Source organism: Diorhabda carinulata, chromosome 1 (assembly GCF_026250575.1).
Source record: "Diorhabda carinulata isolate Delta chromosome 1, icDioCari1.1, whole genome shotgun sequence".
Classification (NCBI taxonomy): Eukaryota; Metazoa; Arthropoda; class Insecta; order Coleoptera; family Chrysomelidae; genus Diorhabda; species Diorhabda carinulata.
Genome location: NC_079460.1, coordinates 11,614,178 through 11,642,097, shown reverse-complemented (window position 1 = coordinate 11,642,097; position 27,920 = coordinate 11,614,178). Strand labels below are relative to the sequence as shown.

Sequence of the window (27,920 nt, the reverse complement as noted above, 5' to 3'; positions counted from 1 at the left end):
TTGAATTGGATTTGATAAATAATTTGAGAATAGTTAGTTATGTACCATCATCACTTAAGATTTTATTTTGAAGGAATAAAAAAAGACTGCTCTTATTGTTTTTCTTAACATTGTCATTGTATTTAATTTGTCATTTAAAAAACGTACATTTCTAAAGCATCTCTTTATTTAATGTAGGAACTACCTTTGACATTGTATAACAGTTTTACAAAATGAATAATCATTTGTTCATTAATCAAAATATTTTCAAGTTTAAGTGTTTTATTGGCCTTGATGACTGAGTTATATGTTATTTAAGATTTTTAGCATTTGATTCAAGTGATAGTAATTTTACATAATTAATTTCCACAGACATTTCTCTAGAAGCTCAAATGGTCTTATCTGTATTCTATCATAAGGTATTATTTTTGTACTGTCAACAGATATTGTTGATATAAAAATGGACTCATAATCCCTAGAGGTATACCATTCATTTCATGGTCAGAGGATGCAAACACGCTATTGCTTTCCTCGTCATTTGGGTCCACCAGAGGAGTGGAGAGCCAGTAATCACAGCTGTCACATGCTATTTGCAAGTCCAAATTATCACTGGGAACCAGTTGAAATTGGCAAGGGAACAGCAAAGTGGACTAAATATATTTTCCAAGCTTTCGAATACTTATGTATTCATCATCTGGGAAATAATTAATTAAGATTTCCGGTGATTTTTGATATTACATATTAAAAATGTTTAAACCCATAGAATTCAATATTCAAATTGACGTTGATAGAAATATTTCTATCTATTGGTCTATAGATTACCTTCATCATGAATATAAAAATATAAAATCAACTTAGAACTTGGTTCTTTTTTTCTTTGGTTCCCACATCTGAAATATATAGCGGTGTAACGTTTTCACTGCTCACAGCTTGCGTTACTTTTGTTGTTATAAACATTATGCGATATAAACCTACCAACTTCTTTTTGTAAATAATTTGTAAAGATATTTTGTCATATTATCTTTGAGTAGAAATATTTACATATTATATTTCATACCTCTTTTGTAGTTTTGTATGTACTTGTGACATACTGGGTTCCTGGAATTTAAGTAATTTAGCAAAGTTTAATTTGTCCTTTTGTTGAACTATTTTTATATACACTATTTGAATGTTTGGTTTATTTTCTTTTGAGGTTAAGTCTTGGTTTAAAGGAGGCAAGCATTATTCGAAATTTGCCAGACGTGGTATAACTGGTTGCAGAATTATGTTGCTTGTAAAAGCCAAGTTGCTTCCTCTTAGAAGGTTAGAGCCACATCTAGTTAACTGTTCACGAATTAAATTATTCGTGCAGTATTTTGGAAATTTTGCGGATATTGATTTTTGGTTGTTCAGTCCGTTGACAGGTTGTTTTGAGGAGTGATTTGTTAGCTGGTGTTTTTGAAATTGAGCTATTGTTGCACCTGGCTAGATTGTCGTCATGACCTGTGACCCGATTTTGCTCAAGAAGTCTACTGCTAACTTCATTCATATTTTACTTTTGACTGTCAACCGATGTGGAATTTTTCATTAGGGATTTGATTATAAATTTTTAAATTTGGCTCCAAATTCTATATTTCCGATTGAGAATTTGACAATTGGCGAGGTAGTTACCTTGTTCTTTTTGGTCAGCGACTGTGGTAGCGCTAAGATCAATTTCTCCAGAGATTTTTGAAAAGCGGGATTTAGTCGGCCTAAAGGAGCCTTCCGCCGAATTCAAATTTTTTGGAATATTAAAGTGTTAATTGACATCCAAGAAGAAGTAGATATAAGTTCCCTTCGTTAAAAAGGAAGGGACCTAGTTTTGGACATAGGATCTTTATCGGGGTTTAAAATTTTAATTGGGATTTAACGTCAAAGTTTGACTCGTGGAACTACTTAGTCCGGGACGATTGACTGAATGAACGTCTTTGGTTCCTGACCGCATTCCACGGATGTGGTCCTGTTTGTATTCTCCTGACAAGTAGGGAGTCTCATGTGTTGTTAAAGATCAGATCAACTCTTATTAGTTTTTTTGTAAAATTTATTTCATTATTTTACGTGTAGAACGTGCTGAGATGACAATTGAAATTGGTGAAATTGCTTTCTGCAGCGTCCAAAATGATAGTCAAAAGATTTTACTTGGGCAGGGTTGACATGATTAGCAAAGAGTACATAGTCCATACATGTGTACCAATGTTTTACTTGGTATTTCAACTCAATTTTGCCAGCTTTGGTTAATAATTTACTGCTATAGTATATCGTTGTTAAGAATAAAAATATTTTATCTTACAGAGTAATGCACTATCGCTAAGGAATCAGTTACCATTTATAGCACCAATAGTTCAGTGACAACTACAGAGAAATGCAATTAACTACCCGGTTGCTACCAAACACTATCTTAATAATAAACATAAAGATAGAAAAGTATAAAATCATTTAATTATGGTTACCATGCCTATGTAGACATTGAAACTTAAAAATTTACTGTGTAAATTAGGTATTTTCTGAAAATAATCGCAAACATCAGCAACAATGCAAAAATATAGTCAATATTATATATTCTCATGAGGAGAATCTATTATACAACTAAATAAATATCATGAAAGAATTAACGCACAAAAAAGTAATCAAAACCAAAAGTTTTTGTAGATCAATAATCTCGTTCTGGGTTACGGCTTAATCAAATATTGCGAAGTGGATGTGCGTCACGACTATTGTGGAACGGAGAGAGCCAATCAGCACATCAAAGCATCTTTTGTTACGAAATTATCTGGCCCACTATGTTCAGATTAAGCGGATTAAATGTGCGTCATGAACTTTTACGTGAAGAAGTTATTTAAATAAGATTGGAATGAAAATCAATTTAGATCAGTTTAGACATATTATGTTGATTATTTCCCAATTTTCAATTTTAAAAATTTGATTGTTAGAAAACGAAAATTTGGTATGTTTCGATGACCAAAAGACGATTCATTTTTTGTCAAATAATTTAAATGGCGAATAGAACAAATTCAATTATTTTAATATGTCAAACTTTTTAGTTTTAGTGCAAATTAAACTGATTTAGCTTCACCCACATGTAGAAGGATAATTTCGGAAGTTCGAGATATTGTTACACATTTTAGCCTTAAACTTGTTATTCTAACTGTTGGAACGTCGTTGTAACATTTCTTAAATTAATCTGAATGCTTGTGGGAACTTAAGAAGTTAAAATTTGTTTTTTCAAAATTATTTTTATTTTACAAACATGTAAGACATTGCAACTATAAACAATACATTTCTGAAGTTCATAGAATTCTCATTCAATACAAAATTACATTACTATATTTTACGGTTCAGTAGATTTCAGATAGGGACAAGATATTCTAACAGTATGGCACAATATGACAAGATCTAATATTTTCTAATATAAGATGAATAAGTATTAACTACTACTTAAACAATAGTTTTAAAAAAGAGAACTTTTAACAGGCAAATAGTTTAACAGATATATTATTCATATTCGTCGTATTTTTGTTCAATTCCTCTGAATAGAAGAGGAAATGTATACCAACAATTTAATAGCAATCAAACACAACCTACAATATAATTTTAGAAAATACAATAAAATTTGAATAACTTTTAAAAACCTAATTTTAATCAATAATATATCTAATGATTGAAGATTAACATCTAAAACTATTAGGCACACAATAAGTTCGTTGCATATGAGGGCGAAAATATAGTAGACAAATAATTGTGACCTTAATTTAGCTATTACAAAAATAAATTGGAAGTCAAAAATTTTTCCCTAAATTCCTACCAGGTTTTTGGAAGTTCTTTCTGTGAAGACCCTGTGTATCTGAATTACTTATAAGGCCACAATTTAAAATTAAGTAATGTAATTTTGATAATCATAATTAGTAGGTTTTATTAACTAAAATTTAAGTCTAAAATTAAGTTAAACAAATTCGAGGGATAGTAAAATAAATGTATATATGTATATATATATATATATATATATATATATATATATATATATATATATATAAACCGTCTTTGCCAGCTAGTTCATGAGCATTTTCGTAGTGGGATTATGGTACAATTCCTAATTTTGCGAAATAAAACAAGTATATGTATCTGAGCTTCAAAGTACAATGTAAAAATAAGTATAAAAGTATAACAATATTAAAAATAACTTACATTATTTAACTGAGAATTGTGGTGTCTTTCATTTTGGTTACCGCATATTAAATAGAGTACACTTCGGTGTTAAATTTTGTTACACTCTCACTACAAAAAAAATCATGAACTACTTGGCAAAGACTTCCTCCCAATATATATAATCAATACCATCAATCAAATATATAACTATTGAAAAAATTACATCATGTAATTATTCAATAAGTTCAATCCAGGCACTAATTCACTCATTACACATACATCTCTACATCTCAGTGTCTGAATAATTTTTAAATAAGAAATTCATATCCTAATGAATTTCAAGTACTAATTCAGTTTTTAACTGCAATCCACCTTATAAAAGAACGTATTAGTAAAGTTAAAAGAAACATTTGTTTATTCTATCCTAATTAAAAACGCAAATATGTTTTAACGTTTGCTTGCACAATTCGTAGTTTATCTTTATTAACAAAACACAAAAAGCCAGAGCATTATATAAAAAAATAATAATTACTACAGTATGATTTCCAAATAGTAAGCACTAAATTCTTAGAATGATGGTGACATTTAAGGGTTTTCCATTGGCGTGTATTCAATTTTATAAATTGTTGCAAGAAAACTTACTACAATTGAATTATTAGGTATAAATACAAGGTAGTGTTTTGCTTTTATTTTTGTTATTGTACATAATATAATTGTAATAACTCCCAATCTTTGTGTCGTCCAGTGAATTGTTCCTAATATATGAATTCTTGTACGAATATTGAATATTATAGATTTTAGCATACACTAGGTACTTAGGACTTACTTACTGTTGTGTTGTTAAATTGATTCAAATAAAATGTTTGAATATTATGCTACAAAAATTTGGTAAAGGGTCTTATTAGTATTACCAGGTAATGCAATCAGGAATTTGTAATGCAAAATTTATTACAAAAAATTGCCCATTATTACGTTTTTAATTAGCATACATGGAATTGCAGTTACAGCAATTTTCTAAAAAGCATGTAATTCGTGTAGTACTATATTAAACGGATACAGTACTTTCAGAAACACTCGCAATTCACGTTTTATCTATGTATTACAAACTTGCTATGCACTACATAGTTTTGTTTAAAGTAATATGGAAGGTGCAAAGTGGTAAACATCGTCGTTCAAATCTTTCAGCAGGAGAAAAAAATTTTATTTCAACGTGTATTGTGGGTTTTGTGAAATAAATTCCAATATGATGGTTAATGAGATAGATAATGTATATCTTTAAAAGTTAGAAACCAGAGAAATAAAACGCATTCATATTGATTGTGAAATCAATTCCGTTATTCTAAGAGAAGTTTACACGGAAATCGCAAAAAAAATATTCAGATAACATCCGACTAAATCAAGGTTATACTGTCTCAAAATTTTGGCATGATTTGGAAATTGATGTTGACAATATTTCATTGGAAGGTTTTCCTCGTAATAGGAACATAATTGTATACTACCTCCATCGTTATCATCGTAATTTGAATCCTATTAACCTGATATGGACTTTCAAGTGAGTAAAAAGAATGTTAACGATGACCTGAGGGATACGTCTCTTCCTACTTTATGGTGATTATATTCTACTGACAAAAATCATAATAAAAGCAACGTTGCCATATATAATTGTTAACTATAATATCCAAGTGACTGAATTTTGTGCCTACTATTATGAAACCAGATTTTAATACTACATATCAATGAAGATACCTCGAAATTGCTGACGATAAAGTCATAGAACCAGAACTGAATTTTTACAACATCGACTCACTATATTTTTCAGATCTCACGTAGAATTCAAATACATTTTGAGGCAAGGCGACAAACCTATTTGATTTATAAAATAATCTAAATTAGTATTGATAAAAAATTTTCTAAATGAAAAACAAGTCATTCATTTGATGGATGTTTCTCTCGAAAATCCCTGTCTGTCATATTGGTTTTTCGTTGTGAGACTACTTCACTAATTTACTGGCAGTTCTACAATATTCTTCATTTGATTAGAAAATGCATAAGTATTGGAGTCGAATCGAACTATTCTGTCCTTTCAAATCTAGAATCATGCATAATCTTAATGCAGTATGCATTTTGAAGAATGAACCATATACAAAGCTTTTTTCTTTTTGTCGACTAAAAGTCGATGAAGTCCTTTTCATTAGTTTTTTATTACTAAATAATTAGCTAAATAATAGAGCTAGTTCTTTCCTAAAAGAAATATACAAATATTTCAAAATGGTATATGTAATTCGCGTGCACTATCAGCATTATCTGTGAAAAACATGTTTTATATCACACTTTTTGAAATGATATACAATGGAAAAATGCCTAAAATATTCAATAGTATAAAATAAATTGGACATAGAAATAACTGAATTGACATAATTAATCTGTTTATCAAGAATCTCAAGTTATTTATGTGACAGAAATTATAAAAATTGTGCACGAGTAAAAAACATGAGTATTATATATATGACGATGAAAATACAAGATTCTACAGTACTATGTCATAATTCGTCTGGATGTTCAGGTAAGTGGTGAAGAATATAAAATTATTTTGACAAATCAATAGTATAGACTCTTTCATTTCTATCAGTTTCGGATTATACTGCATACTATATACGTTATTTTGAATATTGTCAAGTGGAAATAAAATTTGCTGGTTATTCTTCATTTGAATGCTTCCAAGTATAGATACTAATATAAAACAATAGTATTTGTCCAACTAATGAAGAGAAGCGGTCACTAAAATTCATATTTGGAATCAAAGAATATGAACGTATGAAGGATAAAGTTTCGTTCAATTAAATTACAATTACATATTGAAAATGTTAAATAGGTTACTTTTATTGTAAATATAGATTGAATTTCTAATTCCCTAATTTTAACAAGAAATCGTTTAACAAACGAGATCAATTTTCAATCATATGGGAATTTTTTTAGCCAATTTTGAACTCTGTTTATCTTTATAACACTAACTTTTTCAAATTATTATTTTATTTTTTAGGTTATGTTCATTTCGTCCATTCCTCATTATTTCAGGTATGAATTTTAGTAAATTTAATGTTATTATTGGAGTACATTCAGTAAAGCATTCTGATATTCTCATTAGGATTTTTTAATTAATATCAAGATGCAGATCGACAATAATTTTAATCAAAATCAGTTTTATTTTCAGGATGAGTCTAGTTTAAATTTTGAATGATATATTTATACTTTCAATAATTAAATAACTCCCGGAAGTTATTGAATCAGTTCTCATCTTTGTTATTTTTAATAACATAACATTTTTCTGAAATAAGCTAAATAAAAAATAGTTTAAACCCAATATTGATTTTTACGCAATAGAATACTGCTATTGGAAGGACAAGGCATTGGCTCTGGTATCTCTGGGACATCAGGTACTTCACTCCAATCATCCATTTGATCATTTATTCCATACGGATAGAACATATGAGGAGAATCTATTTCGATTCTACCTAATGGAGTAACTTTGCAATGTGGTAGAGCACTTAAGGAAGGTGTGAAATCAGACGAAAATTCAGAAGTGAATTCAGTTGATAGTTCTGGTGTAAAATCAGTTGTAAAAACTGGAGTGAAATCTGAAGAAAAATCTGGTGCAAAAGACGTTGTGAATTCAGAAGCAAATTCCTGTGGATATTCATCTGGAATAGAGTCTCTTAAGGATGGAGATGACGTCATAAGTCTATCAGGTGGACGGGGTAATGGAATAGGCTGAACGCAGTGTTCTTCTTTATCCATATTATTATCTACTGATCGACATTTAATTACCACAATTACTGCTATTCCCAAAACTACTACTCCTACGGCCATACTCACTGAAAAAAATAAATAACAATAGAAGATTGACAGAACAATTTAAAAACTCATTAAAGAGAAAACTTTTAGAATATTTCAATACTCATCATATACCAATATAAGTCACATTTCGTCATCAAACAAAACTCACTAATAAAAAACAATATAAAATTCAGATAAACTTTTTAAAAAATTTTTCTTTTATAATGTAGCATAGTCCATGCATGCTCTTGGTTATATGTTTTATAATAATTAAAAATTAGTACTTTTTATTTTTTTCATCTTTGACATTTTTATATGTTTTCCGTGATGAATGATCTTGATTTAAGGTCTATTTTGATGAAATATTAGTTTCAAATAGATCTCAAATCTAGACAATTCACAACTGATTTTTTTTATATACAATAAAGATGTATAAATAGGTAGATATTATTTTCAGAATTAGTATTATTAGACCAGGGAAAGTTTTCCGAACCGCAAGATTCACCAAATATTTACATTAGCTGATCAAGAATCCTATCCCAGAACGAAATTTAGATCAGTGTTTCCGAACGTCACGTTTAATTTTCGGTGTAAATCTCAATATTGAAGGAATATTTAATAAATAATAAATGTTTAGTCCACCATTACAACAACCATCAAATATTGTTAAAGCAAGCTAGTCTGTCTCATTTTTGAATGCACAAAAATAAAAATATTTTCGGATTATGAAATTGTGAAAGAATGTTTGGAAGCTGTAGCAAAGGAGATAAAAATAAACTATTTTCAAATATAAGTATATCCTGAAAAACAGTGGTTGAATTAATGACATTTCAAACCAAATTATTGTAAATCTACACGATCGAATTCAAGATTTCCAACAGTTTTCTTTAGCATTGCCGAAATTACAGATATCAGATACAGCTCAACTGGTAATAATCGTTCGTGACGTAAATGAATCATTCTAAATAACTGAAGAAATGTTAAAATCGAGAAGGTACTACAGAAGGTGAAGAGATGTTTCACGCTATTGAAAACTATTTATAAAAAATCAACTTGGATTTGGAAAGTATTTCTGGAATATGAACTAATGGTGCACCTGCCATAACTTATAATTGCTGGAAAAAAATTATTTATTTAAAATCCATCAAAATCAATGTATTCAAAGTATTGCCAATGAACCATGTTATGCTTAGCATAAAAATATTGAATTACATTCATTCACATGCGCTTCCCAACCGAAAATTGAAAGAGTTCCTGAAAGAATTATATTCAGAATACTGTGGACGTAGTATATTTCAGTTACGTCAGATGATTAATCGTGGAAAATGTTTACACCGATAAGTTACGTCTGAAATTGACTTGTTTATGAATGATAAGCAAAAACCAGTATTAGAATTTAGTAATGATGAATGGTTATTTGATTTATTTTTTTGTCGAAAAACTAACTGATTATTTCATTAAAAAATAATAACGTTCAACCCTTTCCATTGCTAAACGAATTCAAAACATATTGATAACATTAAATATACAAAAGAAATAATAAAATTTATAGATGCTTCTGAAGTCGTTTCACTAATTTATACAAAAATAGAAAAAAAATATGTGAAATATATTAATCTCCTTCTCAAACTGATGTCAAGTTAGTTCTTGTTGTTCTCAGATTAGAAGTCATTTTTCTGGTGCTCTCACATTCCTAGTTTCTTGACAACGTCGTTTAATAGCTCTGAATGTATTTTTACTTGTTAAGTTTCTTTTAGAAAACTTTTCTGTATAAAGTATAACAGTTGTATTAGAGTTTCCTAAACACTCGGTGTATGCAACATTTGAGTACATTTTGATTAACAAAGTTGATATTTCAATCGCATAGAGAGCGGTTGTCTGTATGGACGTCGATAAATAACTCGGTATACCAGTCTTATCACGAAAACACGGATAAATGAGAGTCAAATATAAAAATAAATTCATGGGATGTATGAGCTTCCAAAACATATTCATACAAATTTCATTACAATGTTGTTAGTAGTTTTGACAAAATCGTAAAAAAGGTGTATAATTTTTTTCTTTCTTGAATTTGGATGGCGTTACTAATGTATAATGCTGCACAAGGCTGCGTTATTTGGTAATTTTCCCAAGTACTAAATAGGTAGATTAGTTTGCCTAAGAATAATTAAATATGGGGTAAGACAGAAGTGATGGTTTATTTTTTGAAATCAAAATTCTTGTCAGTTAGTTACATTTCAGAAGCCAATAAACAAATGAACATCTTTTAAGTGAATTGGGATATTCGCGATTTTCCAATTTAGTAGAAATATAAATGCAAAAATATAATATAACTGCAAATACTTACCAATTAATAGATAGTCTTTTGTTATATTAGGATTCGCTACATAAAGACCACCCTCATGACTTGCTGGATCACTTGGCCCTGTAAGGGTTGGTGAAATATCGTCATCCAAAGAAGATTTAACCATTATTTTCAGTTCCCCAACCGCTGGTTGAACAATGTTGGCAGATAAAACAAATCTTAACTGATCTTTTAAACCATATCTTGGTACTTCAAGATCACGGACTACAAAAAATATGAGGCCACTATGAATATCTTCATGACTAAAACTCGAAATTAAAGTATCGAGAATGTTTCTTTTTTCACCAGAACTCCTTATTATTTTTCTTACTTCGCCATAAACAGGAAACGATAGGATGGTATATCGAGGATTGCCGTTGGTTAGTTTTGCTAATGGTGAAGCATCCAAGGAATTAAGAGTCAATCTATTTGTTTCTCCAGTTTTAACAGTAAAATTGTGAATATGCATAAATGGCTTTACTTTGATAAATACCTCAATACTGTCTCCAAATGAATTGTTTCCCAAACAAATTGCTCCATTGACTTCAAAACTGTCATTTGTTACACTCATATCTGTTTGAAGGTACATGACTTTATTGTTAATCAAATCTGCATAAGAAAAGAATGTTAAATTTGCTTGATTTCCTTTATATAACAGACCATGTTTTGGAGGTCTTTTCAAAGTAAACTCAATCTTGTGTTTATCAGCATTTGTATATACAAAAAATTGTTGTTCAGAGAGGATTACATTGTAAGATCCTTGTAGTAAAGATACAGGCATGCCAGCTTTTATGCTAATATTTATAGGAGCAACAATGATATTGAATACAGTAAAATCGGGTCTAAATTTTCCGTCCCATATTCTAAAATGGAATGAATCTTTCAAAATTCCTCCGTCATGTAAATAAACTAATTTATTGTTATCAATATCAGCTTGGGTAAAAGAAGTCACAGAAATATTTTCTAACATTAATTTACCATGTGAAGGTCCTGATATTACATCATATTTTAATTTTGAAGGTGGAGTATCAGCATCTTCTGTGGCCAAATCATGTTTAGTAATAGTACGTTTTTCCCCTTGTACCACTATTAAATTTGGAGCTGGAGTAACTAGAGTAAACGGTTGATCATTAACAGGATTTACTATTATAGGTACAGTGATGTTACATAACATTATAGGACCAGGAATTAAATATAAAGAAAAATGTACGTTGTCTCCTAAGGTATCAGAATGATCATGTTCATAATAAACTTGTCCGGACTCTAATTGTAATTGAGTAAATGTACTCAAATTTCTATTTTGTTGAGAATAGACTTGACCATGTAGAGGAGTCATAACTGATGCGTGAATTATTGGAGAACGAAGACCAGCATGATTTTCTAAAAACATTATTACTCCTGACAAGTTTAGACGAATTGTTATGGTACCACCTTCATCGACTGATAGTTTAGGAATGTTTACATACGCATCAAGTCCACCTGATGATACAGATATATCGATTCTAAAAACCTAAAACAGAATATTTTTAGTAATTCTCACAAATAGTTTGACAAATTTCATCTGCACTATAAAATCTGCAAATAAATGCACCACAAAACATGCGATTGGATAGCTGACATTGTGTATTCATTAATTATCAAAAAATTTTAAAAGTTACATATTAACTAAAAAATTTTCAACATAGTTTTAAATATGAATCTTGAAATAGTATAAATATATAGAATTACAGTAAAACAAAAAAATCTATTTAATAAATAACCGACACATGGGTTATTACATCATGTAAAAACTTGTTTTGTTGAAGAATCCAACTTAAGAAACATAGTGTGTCAATAATTTATATTTATTTCTAAAACTCTACTGTCTTTTTTGAATGGAATACTTATATCTCAGATCTTATATTTCAGAGCACATAATTAATGTGCCTACAAATTTTACAGAGCAGTTGAAATTTGTTAAGCTAAATATTTTGCAGAGTATCTTACCTGTTCAAGGAGTTTCGGTGCTAAATGAGTCTTAACATTGAAAACAAAAGAATCGTTTGCGTACAAATCAGAAAATGGATGTGTATGCTCATAAAAGACTTTACTAGTATTTAAATCTTCCTGGGAAAAACTCGAAACAACTTTGAATACTCCAACTTGTTCTGATTCCATCATTAGTCTTCCTAAACTTGGCGGTTCTATGATGTCATATTCTATTTTTCTGTGAGAATCTGATACAATTGTTAGCAAGTGGTTTGATGTTAAATATTTTTTCTGTAATGGAAATATATGAAGGGGACTGTTTATTAGTTGCAACTCGACTGGTTTAGTTTTTATGTGAAATATGTAGTCTTTAGTGGTATGTATACCATCTGTTATGTTAAATTTGAATTTTCCTCCAGTACCGTCTAAAATAATTTTTTTTATAAACATATACAAACAATTTATTGGTAAAACTTACTGTAATGATGAAAAACGATTAAACGTTTGTCAATCATGTCTTGAGAGAAATGATTGAGCTGAGTAGTAGTATCTGACTTTAGAGCAATAGTACCAGACCAGCACATTTTGATTTGATATTTTAAGATTTCTTTAGGCCTATCATCATCGACAGCCGCTGAAAAAATTTTCAGTAAAATCAATAAACAGGTATTGCACCTTTTGAAATCATACTTAATAGCAAAGTTCTATATTTTAAGTAAGGAAATATAGTTAGACATTTAAATATATCACAAATACTATACAGCTTTGTATAATAACTGAGGAGCATCTATTTTGACAAAAATAAATAAAAGTTATGAAGTCTACGTTGTGGAAACTAGTTGTTTCTGCTAAGGCGTAGGAAAAATAAACAAGATTAGACGAGTACACATTAAAAATGATAAATACACTTCATAAAGATGAAATTTTAATTAAACCTCATGTTGATATGTTATTATTTATGTTGAATCGATAGGAAGGAATTTATATTGGTTTTCGTGGTTATATTTTTTCTGGAGTTATTAGAAATATTAAAAAATTAACAACAATAATCTTAAATTTACCTAGCATATCATTGGTTATATGTTCTACTCCTCCTTCCCACATAGTTAACCCTGTATTATTGACCAACTTTGGCTTTTGGTCGTTTACTGGAAAAACGATTATATTTATATTTAGTGGATAGCTGGTTTTTTTCTTGTCAGTCTCTCCTACAATCACCAATTGATCACTGCTATTTTCTGTGCCATCATTAAGATACTGAACTACACCAGCTTGCAATTCTTTGACAGTAAAGCTTTTTGTCTTTAAGCATCTTTTGTAGAGTTGTATACAGCCGTGTTTTACATTTTCTTTAATTGAATAAGAACTTACTCTTGACTTGTAATAATCAGTCAATACAAATAGGTGGGAGGTAGTCAAAACAGCAGATCCACCTTCATTCACAATAAGATTTGTAGATCCCAAGAACAGTCTTTCAGGGATTATTTCTATATCTAACTGTAAACTGTTATTCCAAACTACGCCATTTGTTACATTGAAGGTTATTTTATCTTTAGTTTGATTCATTACAGATTGAATGTACAATATTTTGTTTTCATTCAACAAGTCTTGTGTAAATGATACCACATTTACGGGTTCTTCGTTATTTTTAACATCCGATAAGATTGTCAGATAACCATACTCTGACATTTGGACAATATGGTAAGTTATTGCTGATGGAGGAACGTTCCGCTGGAAAACCTAAAATAATTTATCACTCATAAAATTATTATTTACAGATAAATTTACATGAAATGGAGTTTCGACGAGATTTTATAAGCAATATATTGAGAAGAAGAAAACGAAGAAAAACTTTAAGCCCAATGAAAAACAGTTGAATGTGAAAAACATCATCGAATAGAGAGATATTTTAAGTCCACTGCTGTTTATGATGGTAATAAGGAAGAATATGGTTTTAACAAATCAGAAAACTTGACGCTATAATAAACAAGAATGAATCAAAATTTATGATAGTGATCATGAATACCTGGGGTGTGAGAAACAAAAAGAGTTTCAAATACTTACTTCCAAAGTCTTTTTTGTGATTAATACACTTGTTGATTCTTCGACGGATAATTTTTTCAAAGTTTTGATTTCTAATGGTTCCCAATAATATGATGGTAACATCCAAATGCCAAGTTGCGCTATATTTACAGCATCTTTACATATTACTTTCATACCAATTTCATCTGCACTAACTCCCAAGTGTTCGTTCAAATAACTTATATAACCTTTATTTAAGTCATCTTGAGTGAAATTTTTGATACCCTTAAAATTAAAGTTGAAGTTAAACTCAAAATTGCAAGTAGCTGCTTGATAACAACCGATTGAATCAATGACAAAAATTGTAATTGCTATTTAAATGAAAATAGTACAGTGTGTGAATACTTTCATCTTCTGGACAGTTTGATTTTGGAAATTTGTAGTTCAGTCATTTATACTCTTGGTTATTATGCAATTGTGTAGTTTCATTATTTTCATATTCTGAGAGATACTTTGCTGAAACAATGTGGAGATGATATAAATAGTACAAAACAGTCACTTTTCTTAGACACAATATCCAGGCAATGATGTAAGTTTTTCCATTATTATACAGTTTACTGATTTTAATGTTACGAACTCGTTCATTCATGTATACCGTGTAGCAAGTCCTATTCTAATAAATAAATCGAAGCTAAAGCTTGGTGGATGCGAGAGTATCCATCTTATCTTATTTACAGTGTATTTTTTGAGACCTGTTTTTAGAAAGGCGATTCTAAGGTCTTTTGCATGTTTACGAAAAATTACTAATTTCCTGGATTTGAAGATTCTAGAATACTATATAAAACGAGGCTCCAGCAACTGTAGGATTTAGTTAACAATTTGGTATCATAGTGACAACATGGGGATAGTGACAAGTGAACTAAGAAGCCATTGGAAGCTGACAGAAAAATAAATAAAAATGCTTGAGATAGAAATAAAAGAAACTCTGCTGTATCGAGAACACCGCCAACAATTGGCTCAAAACCAGTAGTGATAGTGTTAGTGTCCATGGTGAGCACATTTTATTTATTTCTATTTCAATCTTTTTTATCCATTTTTTTCAGCTTTAAATGCATTAAAAATTAATATGAAGTAGCTTATAGCTAATTTGTAAGATGATGAAGAATATAACTTACCTTTAGTGTTTTGGATAAAACAATTTTTCCAAAAATGGGTTTGTTAACAATTTCATACAAGACATCTTTATCATAAGCATAAAGATTTGTTGAATATGATAGATGATCACTAGTAATAGTTACTATTCTTCCTTGTTCCACTATTATTTTTTTTTTCATGCTAACATGGATAAATGGAGCTGAAGCTTGGATTTCTAAAATCCCATTGACGTGAAACTGACCATCTGTCACCCAAAGTCTTACTTTGCCGAACTCAGGACCCTTATGTTTGAATGTAATTCTGTTATTGTCCAAGTCATCTTGTGTAAATTCTGTTATCTTAATATTTGAATTAGCTGTGTTATAAAAATATCCGTTTGAAAAATCTCTGCAAGTGTAAACAATTGCAGAAGGGGGTGTATCTAAATCGGAATCAACATATTTTAAATCCTTTCCTGTGAATAATTTTTCTCCTCCAACAACAACGTGAAAAACTTTATCAATGACTCTCACAGGACTGTTGTCGTTTTTCAATATAACTTTTATTGATAAATTTCCTACGTATTGAAATACTTCATCACTTAGAGATAACGCCATAAATGTAAAGGAATCAGTTTTAGTTTCCGAGTTGTCATGGATGTAAGATATCATATTGTCTTTTATATCCTCAGATGTGAAGTATTTTGTATAGTTTGCTTTAAAATCGTTTACTGTTTTCTGTAAAAAACCATGCCTCGGATTCTCTGTAATGTTAAAAGTTACGTTTGATAAAAATTGAGCTTGAAAAGATAAATGTGATTGATCTATTAGTATTGAAGATCCTTCTTCAACTTGCAAAGGTTTCATTTGGACAGTCACTTTAGTTTGGTCATCTTTTGACGGAATATATGTTATTGTCAAATTTGAAGTAACATTATTACAACCAGGTGATAAAACAATGAAGACGAAAGCATCTTCTACTTGAGAATAAGGTTTTTGATACAATTTATATCGAACATTATGAGAAATTATATCTTCTTGAGTGAATGTATCACAAGATTTTAGTTTGTACTTTGACTCTGCTGAAAACAAATAACCATATCGTGGAGGTTCAACTAAAACATACTGTATCGATGTTGGGGGTTTCGGTGGTTTTGTTTCAAACGCAAAATCATTTATCGATATTCTTGTTTCCCACTCTTCTTTTAAATGCATATTTTTTAGCTTCAATTTTTGTAATGTGCATCTTGCAAATATTATACGAAATGTATAGAGTATTGTTTTGTCCATCGTAATAAACTGAAAAAAAATGTTTCATTATAACCCACAACTGTATGTATCAGCATTTTATATCAGTATATTAGAAGGTCACAACACTTCTTTTTATGTCACAATTTGCCCATTAATTAACAGATACAATTTTTTGCTAGATATTCTATATCCAATTAAGACGATTTATTGGAATATATACGAATTTAAAAAAAATGTTACAATACGGGATATTATAAGCATAACTCAAGTGCAACACAATTTTTTAGCAACTTAACTTCGTTATTCTTCATAGGATCATTCTTAGAGCAGCAAATTGCCATAAAAGCTATGGCAATTATTCGATAACACGCATTTAATCCATTGAATATGGTCACACTTTTTTTTCAGTCTGCATTGAGGAAGCACCTTGCACTTCATGTTTAAATATTTAGGAGGTCAAACGAGAAGTCATCGTAAAAATCTATTTCGTATTCATCAACTTTTTGCTAAAAATTATATCTTGAGGCAAGTAAGTCACAGTTGGATCACTCACGTTTCTTATTGTCTAGTCTTATTGTTGTATATCAGTTTTTTCATCTCCATAATCCTAAAAAGTCGTAGGTTACGTATACAGCCTCTAATGGAAATGGTAATTCGAGATCCTTTCATTAATTTTACATAGTAACTTGGTGATCCTCTTCTTAAACTCATACTCTATAAATGAGTGGACGGTGTCACACTCTATTTGAATGTAACCTTCTCTTAGCATTTCTGATCAATAAGTACTTTTCGTTGAATAGAACAATTAGAAGTGCATTCGAGAGAGTATAATTACTATTTTGGTAAGAGCTATTTGAACACAAAATTATGGGTAGATAACATTACAAATTAAATCTAATTCTAAGTAAATGAAGTCAATATATGTATAACCTCAAATTTTAGTACTTACTTGAAATTCATCAAAATCCGGTTTTGCTGATATATGTCTGTAACGTACCCTGTGCTGCTTTAAATCGCTTCCAGTGAAAGAATCGGAGTTTTCCCAAGAGTTTCCAGTCTTTTCTATTTCTATGATACCATAAGTGGGCTTTTTCACAATACTAAAATATATAAGATAATCTGGTATAGCAACATTTGATGTGAAACTCAAGTTGTATGGGGTTATAATTGCTGAACTTTGATGTAACAATATCAAACCAGTATTTCTTTCCATTCTCCAATATTGGGGGGAAATAGCTACTCTCAAACGATATACTGGGCTTGTTTCAACTCCATCAGACACTTGCATAGTTATATAAGATGTATTTTTGTTTGAACTTTTGTCATAATAAAGAATCAGTCCTCCATTTACTTCATCTTGAGTGAAAGAATTTATTTTAGCACCAGGCTGATTTGCATTTTCAAAATAGCCATCTCCACACTTCAATATAGTGTAAATCAATTGCCCAGGTGAATTATCTGAGTCAGTTACTTTAAATATATCTGTAGATAAAAATTTTTTTGTTCCCTATAAAATATAGCTGCGTTAAAATTTATTTAATTTACACGCACACACACACACACACACACACACACACACACATATATATATATATATATATATATATATATATATATATATATATATATATATATATATATATATATATATATATATATGTATGTATATATATATAACGTATTGGGAACGTGGCAATAATGAGACACCAAAGTGGACTAATATTAATATATTTTCCGAGCTTTCGAATACTTATGTATTCAACGTCTGGGAAATAGTTTATTAAGATTTTCGGAGATTTTTGAATTGTATTAATTCTTTGTAAATTTTCAAATTCATAGGTTCAAAATTCAATATTCAAATTGATAAATATGATAAAGGTTTAAAATTAGTCAAAACGTCAATATTCTCTTTAAAAAAATCTAATGTTGAAACAGAAGAAACCTAACATTCAAAAACATATATATATATATATATATATATATATATATATATATATATATATATATATATATATATATATATATTCTTTAATTTCTTAGACCTTTTGATATATTAATGCATCTAAATGTTCTTGATTTTAGGTCTCTTCTGTTTCAAAATTAGTTTTTTTTTGATAGTTTTTAAAAGATAAATTTTGACGTTTCAACTTTTCTTAGTCATTATCGTATTTTGATGGCGGTTTCGAGTTTCAATGTTTCCTATTCAGATTTCATTTTTTTATTGAAAGATCAAACAATGTCTTTTTACGGCGGTCGGTATGTCACAGCGTACGTTCGGTGACACTGTAAAATGCGAGCGAATGGGTCTCTCTCGCCATCATGGCTGCCTCAAATAATAAAGTGTTTACAGTCCACAAAAAATATTTATACCTTAACATACATACACATTGAAAACTTGGAAAATTATATTGATTGGTATGAATATCAAAATAGTAATCAATTTTAAGCAAAATATTTTTTCAGTTGTTATTTTTCTAAAATTAAATTAAATTTTCTCATTCTATGTTACAAAAAATCAGTGATGATAAGTTTAGCTGATAGAGCTATTCAACCATCAAATAATGAATTTAGAAGCTTAGTCATTAAAAAAGAAAATAACAATCCTGAAGAAATGATAATGTATTCAAAAAAACAATAAATAAATAAATAAATATATATATATATATATATATATATATATATATATATATGCTTAGTGTTTGTTTTGTTTCTTATTTGATTGTAGTATTTATTTATTGTTTTCTAATTTCTTTGATATTTTGATATGTGTCTAAATATTCTCTTGATTTTATGTCTCTTCTGTTTCAAAATTATTTTTTGATAATTTTTTGAAAGAAAGATAAAAATTGACCTTTCGACTTTTCTCTAAATCTTTATCAAAATATGATATTGGCACTGACATTTTGCGTATTTATATTGATCAATAGATCACCTTTATCATGAATATCAAAATAAGAATAAAATCAATCTAATTTTAGGTCTTTTTTATCATTTATAGCTTTTTCGTTCTTATGAATGTAAACCATTTTTAAAAATTCTCTTTTCGAGTATTAGACTATGTTTCAATAATTTTTGAATCTTTATAATTGAATTTATGTTTTTCAGATATTTCATCGTTAGTCTATTTTCTATATATATATATTTTCTATATCAAGTCATATTTTGATAAGGGCCAAAGTAGGTTGAACCGTCAATTTTTTACGTGTCTTTTATACAACTAATTTTATATCCATATAAAAAAATAAAGATGTAAATTTTCTTGATTTTAGGTCTTTTTGACGTTTCGACCTATTTCGGTCTTTAGAAAATGTGTGAGTAATTGCGAATCTATAGTATACTTACCTTTCTATGTTAATATGTACTTCATGCCATAAAAAGGTCTAGAACACATTCATTAAAAGACTTAAAAAAATAATAAAATAAAAGTTACTAATTAATGTCTATTAAATAGATTAACGACTCAAGTTATAAAAAATAAGCTGATAAAAAAACTAAATAAATATAAAATATAAAGTAGGAAAGTTAAATATTACGGAAATCTGAATTTATTTAAAGTGACTTGAAAAACATGGTAAAATCAGCTCATTCTTATTTGGTTTTTTTATATATACACATTAAAACCCTAGAATAGAACAGTTTCCTGTTTAGTAATACTTTAAAAAATATAAATTCAGTTTTTGTTAGAGCTTAAGCTCCTTTTATTCAAATCTGTTCTCTCTATTCGTTCCTTCTTCAGTAGTTTCCATCTATGTTCCCGTTTCTTTCCTCATTTTATTTTTTCCCGGAGTTCTATAGCTGCCAGGTTGGAATTTCAACCATATCCAAAGGACTCAACCCACTACACCACAAACAAAAAAATTGAACTCAACTCCAACAACTAGGAATTCAGTTGAGGACTGCAACCATCCCGGATTTCGAGAGATAAATCCAGCCTTATCTTTAATATATTATATAAATCTGAGATGTTTTTAATTCATAAACACTTTCTATTCGTTGTGCTCTTTTTGATACGCAGGTAATGCAAATTTATTATTTTTTCAATCAATTTGTTTGTTGCTGAAACTTTTTTTATTGTTCTTGCCAATAAATATTAATTTGGATAATCGTGTCCGGTGATAGATTTATTTATTTATATATAATTTAGTTTTCATTATCAATTTGATTCATAAGGTATTTCCAGCTTTTCCACCTTTTATATTCATTGTAACGTCGTCCGTTAAAAAGCTGGTGGCGTCCAAATTAATATTAATTGTTCATGCCATCTGAGTACCAGTTATTTAAATACTTTAACTGAGGCCGAATACCACTTTCTGAAGAAGAGTCTCCTGCCGGGGAAGTTGAGGTTATAAATTTAAAAAACATTAACAAAGTTTGGCACCTAACCACACAATTTTTGCATAAAACCTCTTTCTCTCTAATCAACAATAACGATGATAAGGACAGCTTAATTAATAATGATTAGCCAGGTTTATACTGTAAAAGAATAATAATAATATTCATAATTATACACAAAACTGCCGATTTCATAGTTGATATAATGATATCCACAACTGTTTTCCCTATAATAGTTTGAATATTGAACATGTTTAAATGTGCTCGAATGATAGTATATTTCGCATCAATGGTGGTAAGTAGTATTTTAAGTACGAATGTGTAGTTGCACTTGTACATAATTACAACTTATGTTAATACGATTTTTATCTACGCCTCAACATTTTTCTGCACATTAATACCTGAGTTCTGGGATTCAAATAATAGGTGACAATAAATGATTTTCATAATAGATTCCGGGCGGGGTGCATATTTCGTCTTTATCACTTGACAACATATTTATAATCTCAATTTGAGTCAAGCTTATTCAATAAAAAACTTACTTTTAAATTCACTTATAATTGACAATTATTTCAAAATCTCCCAACGTTGTTGGGAAATAAAGATTATATATGTATCGCCTAAACTGATTGAATTAGTATAATCATTATAGACATTGTAGATAAATTAATGTATCATAGTTTATAGTAGCATTGTGGGGTTGCTTTGGCTTGAGCCCTTGAACTCACAGGTTTCACTCTCCTCTATGCACTAACGGCAGTCCGGATCGTCCGTGATACCCATGGTGTGGAGATGGCGTCTTAAATGACCGTGTCCAGTCCGGTCACTAGGCGGATTTCGCGCCAAATGAGCTGGATCTTGCAGCAATTACTCACCAGATTTTGTAGAACTTTCTTGTATTCCAGCATTAGCCGAGAAGACATCTTTTCAGCCGTTATGGTTTGTATAGCAGCTCTGCTATATGAGCAGACTGAGATTACTGTGTTACTCTGGCGATTAAGTATCGCGCTTCCGCATTTCATTACAGCGATGTAATCACAGCATTCCTCGGTTTGGAAGAAGGTTCTCCGAGCGCAAAAGATTCGCTTATTATGGGGTGTCCTTTGCAGAAACCTACTCCGGTCAAGCTATTCTTCCTGAATGGCTTGGCAGTACAATATTTGACATGTACAGACAAAGGCAAAGATAAAATGAGAAAACATAAGCTTTGAACTTATGGGATGTATTTTAGTTTAACCTAATTTTGCATTTTTATCGTTTCTGTTAAAAAGAAGTAAAATTATCTAAAATAGATACTACTGTATTCGTAAGTACCTAGATCTCTACTTTTACTGAGTGTGTCCCAAAGATTGATTTCTATTGGGCAATTAGCATTCCTTATATTATTTGATTTGTATGTGTGACATAGACAAATTTATTTTATTCCTTTCTATTTTATTTACTCTATAAAGCTAAATTTCTAAAAACTTCAACATAAGCTTTTTACTGTTCCTTATCAACGTTCAAGTCTAAAAAACGATAAACGTCAATACAGTTACATACATAACTTAAATATCTATTTAAATGTGAAATTTAAAGGTCCTATTATTTAGATTTTTTAACAAAAATATAAAAATAACTGAATAAGATTATTCTAAACACACCACAAAAAGTCATGCACATTTAGAACCTAGGAATTAATGGTACTAAAACAAAAAACACATTCAAAAAGTTCCATGCTTTATTGCTATTATTAATATAAAGGAAAATAATACCTGTACTGTCCTTAAAACAGTGGCATCTGAAATATCCAAAATAGGCGGATCATTAGTAGGAGTTACTGCTACTGTCAAACTAAATTTAAATCTACCCTGAAGATACTCAGGTAGGATAAACGAATCAGATGTTGAAAACATAACTTCCATCACAATATGATCATGGTCTTCTTCAGAACCATCATGAATATAATGCACTCTATCACAAGCTAGATCATAAAAGGTAAATGAATTTTTATCATGAGGCCATATATCTAGAGTTATGCTTCCATGCTCAGGACCTTCCATAACAAAAAAAGTTATACCAGAATCAGATATTCCATATTTATGATAGTCAAGAATCATGTGCAAGTTATTTGTCGTTAATAATTCACTTTGACCTTCTAAAACATCCAAGGGCTCAACAGAAAGGAGTTCAAGTTCAGTTGCTAAGCTACTTCTTGAAAATACTTTATAGCCCTCACTATAGTTAACATGAACACAAAATTCTTCTTTACACTGACAATGAAACGAATCTAAACCTTGCTGAATACAAATTCCATTATTATTGCAAGGATTTTGTAAGCATGGATAGTGCCAGAGACATCCAGGCATAATGCGTTCTGTAATTTGTGCATCTGGTAAACCTTTTTCAACTCCTGAAATAGTTAGATATCTTAAACATCCCTTAAAACTTGTGTCACATAAGTCGCAGCCTTTCTGAGTAGCACGGAATCTTTTACTAATCTCTAATCCACCCAAGTATGAAATATCAGTCATTTCAAAAATACTGTTCTGTGTATTTTTCTCACTAAATATTCTTTCATCAATACTTAGCTCTATAACTGTATGTGTCATTCTAACAGAAATCTTATGCCACTCTCCATTAGATATTTTGGAATTTTTACTCATTAATTTAGTTACTTTTTCATTGATTTTAATTACAACATATATGGAATAATTGTTCAGTTCTATGGATAAAAAGTCTTGTTTGTGTTTATATCCTGAGTTATGAAAAAGCAGTCCATCTTTATTTATAGTTCTTATCTCAAAATTAATACTAAGTTCTTTGGAGCTAATAATCTTATCTGAAATTACTACATATGCATCGTCTTCTATAAAGCTGATAGGCTGGTCTACAGTTGCTTCAAACTCAGCAGCACAGTTCCATGTTATGGACTGTACAGTTGATTGTGATTGCCTGTACCTTGCCAGTTCCAACACGTCAATACCATTATATTTCAACTGAAATTAGAATCAGTTTTTAGTGGAAATAAAAGATGATGTACAATATCTACATGTCTCAGGGGAAAAAAGTGAAATATAAAACCAGTTTCTCAAGCTTGGACATGTAAAGAGAATGAAAAAGCTGCTGCCAATGTAATAAGTAATGATACCGAATTGGATATTATATTCGACTTGTAAGAAAATATATAGTATCCTTATAAAATTATGCCAGCCTTAAAACTCATTGAAGATATTTTGATAAAAGAACTTATAGTGTGTCAATCTTGACCCTTAAAGTCACACAACCCTGAATAAATACGATTTTCTGAAATTTTAAATTTAGAATATATGACGATTTCTCTTTGATAAAAATGGATGCTACAAAAAATTTCTGGTACCGCATGTCAAATTGAGAAAATTACATAATTTTAATATTAATAATGTAATGCTTTTCTTCTAATTTATTTCAACTATTTCTATACGGTGACTGACTTTTTCGCTTATAAACAAGGCGCCTATATATGAAAAATGGATTTCTCGATTATTCAGTTCTAGAATGTAAACAAAGCCTTCTTAGAAATTGATTCTATAAAAATGGCCACTTGTGACAACATTTATCAATGTCCTAATTATTTACAAAATAACAATAATTGTGCTTATAAAAAACACATTTTGTTAAATAGAAATTCATCAAATTAGGAATATAAGTAAGAAAATTGAAATAAGAACAAATCACATTGAAATCATTCCAGAAATAAATCAATACTGGCAATATTTCTTACAGAGGCATTTATTTAATAGAAAATTTACCATCCAAAATAATCTACAGGAATAAATTTTTCAATAAAAAAACATATGAACAGCCTCTTGTGCTAAACGAATTAATTTTGAAATTTAATTAATTAGATTTCTTTCCAATGAAGATTAATTTTAAAAGTGTGAAAATCAAGAATATTCCAATTCAATTAGTAACGCAAGTATAACCTTCATATTTGAAGTATTTTTCTGTATCCAACAGTAATATTAGCTTTCATTTGGATTATACACAAAGAAAATATACAGAAGAACAAATAAGAATCCACAACCCACCTAAGATGGAATCCAGCTTACAATAGAAGCTATACATATTTCAATTAACTGACAAACAAAGTCTTTGCCAACTAGTTTACGAATGTAATTAATACTCATTGCACACAAAAGAGGCATACTCATTGTATGCTGTAATAACCCAATATATACCCATTACAATATAATAAACTACACAAACACTTTTAAATACAGAAAAAATACAGGAATTTAGAAACTTGAGTGAAGGCTTTGCCTAAATTGCCTAAACAACACTTTTTTGTTTACCGAAATAATCAGTATTTTAAAACAACTCAAAATTATTAGATGACCCTTATTTTATGCTTGTCACATTATATAGAGATGGAAGCAGCTTTTTAAACACAACTAAGATTCTATTGTAATTGATAATTGACGTTCACATACATCAGATATACAGCCTCTAAATTTGTCCATATGCCCAAAAAATATATCAGTATTATTCTTATTTGTGTTGTCTCCAATGAACAGACCATAATGAATGTTTAGCTCAAAAAATTTTCCTGGTAAATGTTTTCTGCAAATAATTAAATATTATTATGATACTCATCGTTTGAAAAAGGTATTTAATTAAATAAGTAAATACATATTATTTTTGAATTTTGAAATAACTAGACAAATTGAATTTATCATATATTCTTCTATATCAAATATTGGGAAAGTAGCATTTGAAAACATGAATTAATTAAATATTTAACATATGAGGAAAACCGAATAAAAGAAACCTATAAGTTGAAAATATAGAGCAATGTCTATTCAAAATTATCATACTCACATTTTTTTTAATTATTCAAAACAATGTTGAATTTTCTCATGAAATATTTAAGACAGTATTAAATTATTCAAAGAGCATTTTCATATTTATGCCATTTCAATCTAGTATGAGAACTGTTTAATGTTGCTGTTCAAATGAATATTTTTTACTTATAACAATTAGTGTAAAAAACCTGATTTTATGTATTTGTGTCAGACAGTTCTGGTAGATTTAGCTTTACTAAAAATCAGGAGCATTAGATAATCTAAAATTGGTAGACTTTATTTTCAGGTGAAACTATAACACATTTAAAATATTGAATAGTTATATTAAAGTATGGTATGGAGCTAAAGATGGAAGAACATGTAAGAGTTGTGGTTATGTTTCAATGGGAAATAATTCTTAAGCGATAATAAGCGATAAGCTTGCTAGCACATTCAAATGAATGCAGTAATTTATAATATGAGGTGTTTTCATTAGGGTACATAATTCTTTTTTATTGTCCATTTATTCTTTTTGGCAGTTAACTTTTGTTTTAATTTTTTTGTTTATTAATGAATTTTCCATGAATACTTCCAGTTTCATATTAAAATGAATGTTACTGAATGCAAAGTTATTTAGTTACTCATTCATATTATTAAAATATTGATTTCATTAAAAATTATTCTTATAACATAAATATTAATATTAGGATGTTAGGATGTCAGAATTATTTCAAATGGGAATTGATTTCACATTCAAATTAGTAATCATAATTTGATATGAATCGATAGGAATAAAATTTTTAAGAAAAAAAATGTATTCATTTTAACAATGCAAAACTTTTGACCCTTTACAGAAGAAATAACTTAACATGTAAAATGTTTTCAAACGTTAATTATTTTTATAGGTAGCTACTTACTGTACTTTGTGAGATTTGTCAATAACTAATGTTAAGTTAGCATCTTCCCTCTTAATAGAAACATCATGCCATTTGAGATCATCAAGTTTAATATTGTCTGGGGATACTACTTCCGCTTCTCCAGATCCCAAATTGATATTAATTTTTATCTTTCCATTTTCCATCTGAACAATACAATAATCGGTAGTACCAGCAACCAACAAGATCAAAGCACTAGATAAATGGGTTTTAAATTTAAAGTATATATCAGTAGAGCTTCTTGCTTCCTTAAAAGGAAGAGCTATAAAACTGTTGCCATAAAAAGAAGCTACAAAATAAATAAGTTAGCGTATATCTCAATTTATTCAACAAAATATTACCTTGGTGCATGCACTGACATATTAAAAAATGAAAATAAAAAAAACACAAAATTAAAGCTTTATGCTCCATTCTTTCTCAACATTATTAGATTTTATTCAAGTGACAATTATTTTAGGTCATCTTTTATGAACATTCATCACCATATTATTTCTGTTTAAACTAATATACATTCATAATAAATCAAAATATTTATCATACAAAGAAAATACCGAAGTGCATCAATGATTTCACTCACCCCAAGTCTATAGTTTGACTTATGACATGTGACCAGATGTTAGAACATAAAATTCCATACCAGAATTCGTGAACGTATTTTAAAACTTTTAAAGTGATATGATCTGTGCTTAAAAATCTAGGTAGTGTAGTAATGTTAATCTAATGCTCCATATCCATATCGTTTGTGTAACTAAGGTTTGAAAGATTTACTTATGGTTGGACTGGGAATATATTGAGGATGAAACCAACTGAAATTATCAAAAGAATGACAAATGGACTCCATTGTGGCTAAGGAGAAGAGGCAGGCCGGGAAAGAATTAGGAAAACGAAGAGGAGAACATGAGAGCACTTAATCAGTGTTGCCAGAGCTAGTACAATTGTACAATTTTAGTACATTTTAGTGTATTTTATACGATAGTACATTTTTCCTTTTTTCTTATACATTTTCCCTGCGTTCGCCAATATAAAGTTATTTTATATTTTCGTTTAATAAAATAAACTAGAAATTGTACTAGATTGTAACAATAATTAGAAAACAGAGACAATTTGATTTATATTTAGATCGTGAGATTTTTGTACTGCATTGCTAATTTTATCGGTA

General features: G+C 29.3%; 1 protein-coding gene across 2 annotated transcripts; it reads right to left on the bottom strand.

Annotated features, from left to right (window-relative positions):
* Positions 1-5,574: 5,574 nt before the first annotated feature.
* On the bottom strand, positions 5,575-27,372 carry LOC130894037 (chondroitin sulfate proteoglycan 4). 2 transcript variants are annotated; one of them, XM_057800577.1, is made up of 13 exons: positions 27,103-27,338; positions 26,744-27,050; positions 25,476-25,605; positions 22,779-24,002; positions 17,642-18,199; positions 15,484-16,740; positions 14,351-14,593; positions 13,348-14,026; positions 12,765-12,920; positions 12,305-12,711; positions 11,297-11,828; positions 10,322-10,543; positions 5,575-8,012 (listed from the first exon to the last, which is right to left on the bottom strand). In XM_057800577.1, exons 1-13 carry the CDS (start codon positions 27,170-27,172, stop codon positions 7,492-7,494), a joined length of 6,306 nt encoding a protein of 2,101 aa, XP_057656560.1. In that variant the 5' UTR covers positions 27,173-27,338; the 3' UTR covers positions 5,575-7,491. The 2 variants fall into 2 exon arrangements, with proteins under 2 accessions (XP_057656560.1, XP_057656550.1); XM_057800567.1 differs by having other exon boundaries at positions 10,322-11,828; positions 27,103-27,372.
* Between the last annotated feature and the right edge of the window lie 548 nt (positions 27,373-27,920).

What these genes read in the sequence shown, in the direction of transcription:
- LOC130894037 (XM_057800567.1), bottom strand. Translation starts at nt 27,172, where the DNA reads ATGGAGCATAAAGCTTTAATTTTGTGTTTTTTTTATTTTCATTTTTTA. An exon ending in ATGTCAGTGCATGCACCAAG is followed by an intron (nt 27,051 to 27,102) that starts GTAATATTTTGT and finishes TTTATTTTGTAG; the next exon opens with CTTCTTTTTATGGCAACAGT. An exon ending in AATCGTTTTTCATCATTACA is followed by an intron (nt 12,712 to 12,764) that starts GTAAGTTTTACC and finishes AAATTATTTTAG; the next exon opens with ACGGTACTGGAGGAAAATTC.